The 6,899-nt window shown below is 42.7% G+C and overlaps 1 protein-coding gene across 1 annotated transcript; it reads left to right on the forward strand.

Annotated features, from left to right (window-relative positions):
- Positions 1–202: 202 nt before the first annotated feature.
- On the forward strand, positions 203–1,410 carry LOC147167735 (uncharacterized). The gene has a single exon (XM_086087359.1). It carries the CDS (start codon positions 700–702, stop codon positions 1,285–1,287), a length of 588 nt encoding a protein of 195 aa, XP_085943485.1. The 5' UTR covers positions 203–699; the 3' UTR covers positions 1,288–1,410.
- The last annotated feature ends 5,489 nt before the right edge of the window (positions 1,411–6,899 follow it).

Genomic DNA, 6,899 nt, shown 5'->3' on the forward strand with positions numbered 1-6,899 from the left:
GAATTGGATCAAGTTTCATCTGCGGGCAGAAAGTGGACTGAACTATTTGTTGAATTGGGGGGGGGGGGGGCGCGCTTCACCATCATAAACGCTAACGCGCGAACAAACGTGTATATACGTGCTAATACTTGACAGTACGGCGTAGATATAACGTAACGTTGCTGGATAAATGAAGCGGTGGTGCGAGTCGGGACTCGGGAGTAAAAAGGTAGAGGTGCTACACCCCCGTTTGGAATCCGGGAATGGATCATGCTACCTCTTTATTTGTCCTCTTCGCACCATCCGAGACACAGTTCAGTTGAGTGCCTACATAAGAAGGAAGTGTCACATCGCGAAGCTCAAAACTTGAAAGGAAAAAAAACAGCAAAACCCCCCCCAAAAAAAAACAATCAACCTAAGCTCCACTTTGTAACTCGCGTTTTAAAAACTCCCCAGGCGACGCCGTGCGCAGCTCCCGTGAGGAGAAGAAGACGAGCGTCGAGGAGGCAGAGGAGGGCGTGACGCGCAGCCCGAGAAGGCTCGCAGGCAAGCGGGCAAGCGAGGCGACGACGAGCGGGCTATGCGACGGCCCAAGCCAGACGTCAAGAAGAAGAGCCACAACAGTGTCACAAGGTAGACCGGCGGGGGGGGCGGGGCGGGGGCGAGACACTTTAAAGTCCTCTTTGTTGAGGATGTGAACAAGGGAAGAAGAAAGGGAAGATGATGCTCTCCAGGGAGATGTGCCGGCGAGAAGTCCGGCGTGGGGACGTGCAGGCCCGCGTCGATAAGCGCAAGAGAGCCGGCGGTTGTTTGAGGGGACGCAAGAAGCGGCAGTACCACCAGCATCCTCATCCTCATCCTCATCATCCTCATCCTCACGCAAGACTCCAGAGGCCCACCAGCAGAACTACTTTGCTGCGCCTCCGGCCCATCAACGTCAAAGGCAACCGAGCGCGGGGCATGCGCGCCCCCAGGAACACCAACCAGTTCCTCATGCACGAGAAGTACCAGATGATGCACATGCGCTCCGATTCCGTGGGCAGCGATACCGGGGGGAGCTGCTCCGATAGCGAATCGGAGCTCACCGACATGGACTCGTACCTGGGCGCCCTGGAGAACGCCAGGGGAGCCCTGCCGGACGGTCCGGGAGCACACCCGGAAGCGGAACCGCCGACTGGGACGCGGCGGGACCAGGTGGTCCAGCACGAGGACAGCATGCAGTACTTCCCCTCCGAGGACGACATCCTGCAGAGTCACAACTTCATGCAGCGGGACTTTGCACAGTTCTGTGACTTTCTGACGTCATAAATGGGCAAGTTTGTGATGATGTCATCAGACGACGTCAACAAAGAGTTGTTGTTTTTTTGTACAGTACTTTGAATTTCCCTTTGAGGAACTACGATGAGTGTAATAAAATCAATTAAAGTTGTGGTTTGGCGTTTTTTTCTTTCTACTATTCATTATGTGCAAAAAAACTCAGCTATTTCCTGTTTTGGTGCTCAGGCTGAAGCACCAACAATATTGGTTTATGGCATTATTCATGCTAAGGTGAGTTGAAGCAGCTTTTGTATGTGCAGCTGTTACTTTGACATAAAACGGTGAACATTTTTGTGCTGTCAAAAGATTTTTTTGCACGGTACATCAAACCTATGCATATTGAGATTTGACATTATCGTCGTGGTGGCATCTTGGTAATAAGTGAGTTGAGAAAAAAAGTAGTCCTTTGCATCATGAGAAGTTTTTCCACTTACATTTTTAAGTGACTAGCAGTTTTAACTGGCTACAGCACAAATCAATTAACTTGCCATAAGCAGAGATTTTTTTTTTATAATGACCTTGAATTTAAATTGAGTTATTTTATTCATACATCAATTTTCTTAACTGCTTATATCCATTATTATAATAATTAATCAGTAGAATGAAATCTACATTTTAGTTTTACAGAATAAATTTAAGTTTTACTCTATTGAATTTCCTTTTGCTGTATTGATTTTACACCTTTTTTTTTTATTAATTATTTTTTTTCTCTGCCCTAATTTTTGTGTTTGCTTTTAATTGTCTTAGTTTAGTTTAGTCAGCCCTGTAAAGTGTCCTTGGGTGTCATGAAAGGCGCTGATAAATTAAATGCTAAAATAAATAAATAAAGTAAAGCTAAATATTATTTTTCATTTGTTTTTAATCCATCCATGGTGTGCATATTGTTTTTTTGCACTTATACATTTATTTTGGAGTGTAAAACCGTGGATCCGCTCAGTCGGGAATGCAGTGAAATTCCTCTTGAGCTTGTGTGGCTAATGCACCGACACACACACGCACACGCACACAGACACACACTGTCACACTAACCTGCAGTGTGTGTTTGCAATCTTTCAGTGTTCCCAATGTCATGCTGGTCATTCAGGTCATGTTGGCTCTACGGGTCTTGGTTCAGACTCTCAGTCAGTCAGTCAGTCACTCATAGATGAAGCGATCTATTTTTTCAAAATGTGCAACTAAAAAGCAACGACTAAGCATCTGTTTTTGTTTTGTCCGAGAGGAACTTTTTGAAGTTATTTTTTTGTTAAAGTTAGGTTTAGTTGTTGTCAAGGAATCGCTGGGCTCAGCTCAGGTTTTCGCCACAAGTGCATCTTGTGTGCGAGTGTGCTCCCCCCCTCCCTCCACAGAGAGACCCTGCTCCTCCCCCCTCCCTCTTGAGAGGGTCCAAAAACCTATTTTCAACTTCGCACCGCTCCAAATATTACACTCGTTAATTCTACTTGACACACATGCACCCTTACTAGTGAAAATCTAGTCTAAAAGATGTCTAGTCCAAGGTCTGATCGAGTCTAAAGTCAGGTGTGGTTTCAGGAGCGTTACGTCTAAAGTCTGGTCTTGTCTTAAATCATATTTAGTCGATTCTACTTTAAATTATTTGATCAAAAGTCTGGTCTTGTTTAGTCTAAGGTCCGATATTGCGTAGTCCAAAGTCTGGACTCATCAAAACTCTAGTCTAGTCCAAAATCAAATCTAGTCATAATGTCTAGTGACGTCTAGTCTAAAGTCTTGTTTGTTCGGGTTCAAGGTCTGACCTAGTCTTAAGTCAGGTGTGGTTTAAAGAGTGTCAAGTCTAAGGTCTGGTCTAGTCTGAAGTCAAATCTAGTCTGAACGTCTGGTGTCGTCTAGTCTAAAGTCTCATTTGGCGTGGTCCAAACTCTTGTTTAGTCCAAATTAAATCGAGTCTAAATTCTAACCCTCATCTTGGTCTAACCATGACTACCATCCAACTACTAAACCAAGTCACGGTGAAACTGAGGTTGGCCAAAGACTCTTTGTCCTAAACTGGAGATGAAAATCCAGTGGAAAGACATCAAAGAGGTGTGCCGGGGGACGAGCAAAAATCGGGAGGCCACAACACAACAGACCATCCACAGCAGGGGGGCTCGCTTATCACTTCTCAGCAGATTCAGGTCTGCACCCCCCTGCTGTCCCTCCTCCCCCTCATCACCTGAACCTTACTATAGCTTGAGCCCCGCCCCCAGTCCTTACAGCAAGCTCCACACTTCACACCCGCCCCCGAGTGACGCCAGGGAAGACCCCGCAAAGACAGCTGACCAGGTGATAAGACAGCTGGAGCGAGTCCAATAAAACCCACAGCTGCATGACCCGATGACGCAAGTGCTCGGGTCCTGGAGGCCTGTGCCGACCATCTGTCTGGCTTCTGAACTTTAACACGAAAAAGGCGCCTGTTTAATGAAAAACCTCAAGAAAGTTCTCGGATGACTCAACGGTGGTGGGGTGTGCAAAGAACGGCATACATGGAACTGGTGGAGTAGGAATCATCTGGTCCTCAAAGCTAACAAACGTTGCAGACTTTCGAGAAGATGAGGACCAACGCTCAGCCAAATACAATCATTGGGGGGAGGACACAGAAGGTCAAATCCTTCAACTGCCCAACGAGATGTTGTTGATTTATCTGCGGTCGTCCGCTGGGGAAGAGCATCAGTGCCTGTGACGCGAGAAGATTTCACATTTTCCTATTGTTGCAAAGTCGTGAACAAGGACAAAGTGATGCTAATGCTAACGCTAGCGTAGAGTTCCATTTCTCAGCGATCAGTAAGCTATATTTAGCACGAGCCCGGCAACTGCAAATGTATCTTTTTTTTTTTTTTTTTCTGACATCCTCAAACTTAGAACGCAGCTACCCTTTGCCCATATATGAGCTTTATATTATAAATAACATACAGTATGGGCAATCAATTTCAATATTATGAATATTAATTTACAGTACATAATAGACATGTTTATACCATTGCCTATATTCCTTAATTTCTAATCCTATCGATCTATGACAAAAAAATGACACATGATAATATTTTTGTTCAGCCACCAATCAGAGAAGGAGCTCAGTGTGTTGCCAGGAGGAAGAGAAGTGGACTGGAGATACTTTTTCACTTTGGAGTGGAAAAGTACAGCAATCCCTCAGTGGGTGGAGCCTTTTGGGCATAGCCAATCGGAGAGCAGACAAACAAATGGATTGACAGCAGTGGCATGCAACTGAGAAGAAGTCTTGTTTTTTTTTCTCTCCTTGTGTGTGTGTGTCAACTTTAAGATTGTGCAATTCAAGAGAGGCATTTACTTTTATGGTAGAGTGTGGTAGCCTACTTCTCAATCATTTTAAACAAGACCAAGCAAAATAACGGCAAAAAAGGGGACATAGAAGAGGATTAATTTTTGAGTAATTGGGAGTATTGACGTGTCAGTGGCAACAATACACTCAAACTAAGTTATAGTTGGTTCCCTAAAGAGAATAGAAAGACATGAAACAACAAAAAGTCTGCAGCATTCATGGGCACATTCACGCATATTGTAATGCACCGCACGTCACATATACTTGCAATAAATGCAAATACTGTAGTCCTCTCGCCATTTTGTTTTTTTAAATAACCACCTAGTACCCACAATTGAAAACTATTTTCTTAGACCAATACAACTTAATTTCTCACCGATTTTTTGTTTGAAAATATTCACCTTTTTCCTCAAATACAGATGTTTTTATTCTCACAAATAGACTACTTTTTGCAAAAAAATATTTCTAAAAAGTATCAAACTTTTTCTCAAAACGACACAAACTCACAATAGGATTTGTTTTCTAAGATTATCTCAAAATATAGGAAATCTAGTCAAATACATTAACCATTTCCCTCAACAATATACAATTATTTACCTTAAATACATAAATTGAAAATACAACTTTCTTTCAAAAACATACAGCTTTTACCCCAAACATTAAAAATCACACAGATCTCTTTTTCTTTGAAAACATACACCTTTCCCAATGAAATTATACTTTGTTTTTTTCGAGACAATTTTCGAGAGTTTTTGTAGGAAATTGAAATTGTCCCTCTGAAAATATAGTTTAATTACACTAATATGTAATGCGAAATCCTTCAAGCGTTTTATTTATTTATTTTTTTAGCTCTCACGGTCAGATAGTCGCACCCAAACGGGATTTACTACGTGTTCTATTTTTTTTCAAGGTCTTGTTGGTCCAAGTGTAAACAGGAGCACTTCTTGTTTGACTCTCTGCGCCTTTTTCACCCACTCAGCAGCCTGGCAAAACACTATTGAATACGTGCACTATATATGATTGACTATATGCACCTTGTTGCATGTTTTCTAAACGAGTTTGTTATGTTATACGTTCCATTCATAGCGCCACTGGGCTGCAAAGGGGAGGGGCGATTCGTTCCTGGTGAAACGAACGTCGACGTCATTCAGACAAGATCGATATTAAAAGCATTAAAAACGACATCATGTAATTTCCTGAAACATGTGTTGACAACAAGGAGCAACGGAATCGTCGCGTCGCTCACGTCCGGTACTACTCAACGGGCCGCGCACGTCCGCGGCGCGTGCTCGCGACGACCCAAACACGGAAGTGAAAATGGAAACCGAAGTGTGACCCATGTTTCCTTTTAATAGAGTTGTGGGATTTTCAATCGTTCAAAAATGATTCATAATACTTAAGTTTGTAATCAGATTTGGCTCCACGTCACCTCCTCGATCACCGTTTGGAGTTTGGGCAACGGCCTGATTTTCAATTAAAAATCAATTTCTGTTATGTTGACAAAACTTGTCATTGCATAAACTTTTTTTTTTTGTTTCGTGAGTTGTATTTTTTTTATTTGAAATGTTTCAATTTTTTTTTAACTGTCCTTACTGTCATTGTATGGTGTTTTTTTCCCAGGCCGTCACTCTTATTTTAGAAACGAAGTGACCCATGTATGTTTAATAGTTATGTTTAATATTATTATTATTATTTTGTTATGCAACGTCCAACAAAGCATGGATTTCGGTGGCTCTGCTGCTGAGATCACACAAACACAAATGACTGAGGTGAGCTTGGAGCCAGGAAAATGTGAGGAACTTGAAGGGCATTTAAAACGCGGAAGTGTGGCGTAAAAAAACAACAACAAATCCCAGAGCAAAATAAGGACGCGGTAGAGCAGAATGGGTGAAACCTTGGCGCCATCTGCTGGCCAAACTGAATTATGAACACCTAACCCAGAGACAACATTCTTCATGCATATTTCTCTCTAGTCTCTGATTAAGAAAAATACAATTGCATTAGGAGATATTGAGCATCTGCACAGTGTTATAGTGGTTAGCACGTCTGCCTCATGGTCACGAGGAACTGGGTCTGAATCTTGGCTCAGGAGTCTGCATAATATGTTATCTTTTTTTTTTTTAACAGGTACTCCGACTTCCTGCCACATTCCATGAACATCATCTTTATTGAAGACTACGTTGTTCTTATATGAGTGTAAATGGTTGGTTGCCTGTATGTGTGCTGTGATTGACTAGCAACCAGTTAGGGTTGTATTCCACCATCCCGCTTCTCACCCGATGTCAGCTGGGATAGACTTCAGCTCAACGGAATG

This window comes from Leptonotus elevatus, chromosome 10, assembly GCF_054856555.1.
Source record: "Leptonotus elevatus isolate MCC_2025b chromosome 10, RoL_Lele_1.0, whole genome shotgun sequence".
NCBI classification, from domain to species: domain Eukaryota; kingdom Metazoa; phylum Chordata; class Actinopteri; order Syngnathiformes; family Syngnathidae; genus Leptonotus; species Leptonotus elevatus.

Coding starts and splice junctions, on each gene's coding strand:
- LOC147167735 (XM_086087359.1), top strand. CDS start 700: ATGATGCTCTCCAGGGAGATGTGCCGGCGAGAAGTCCGGCGTGGGGAC.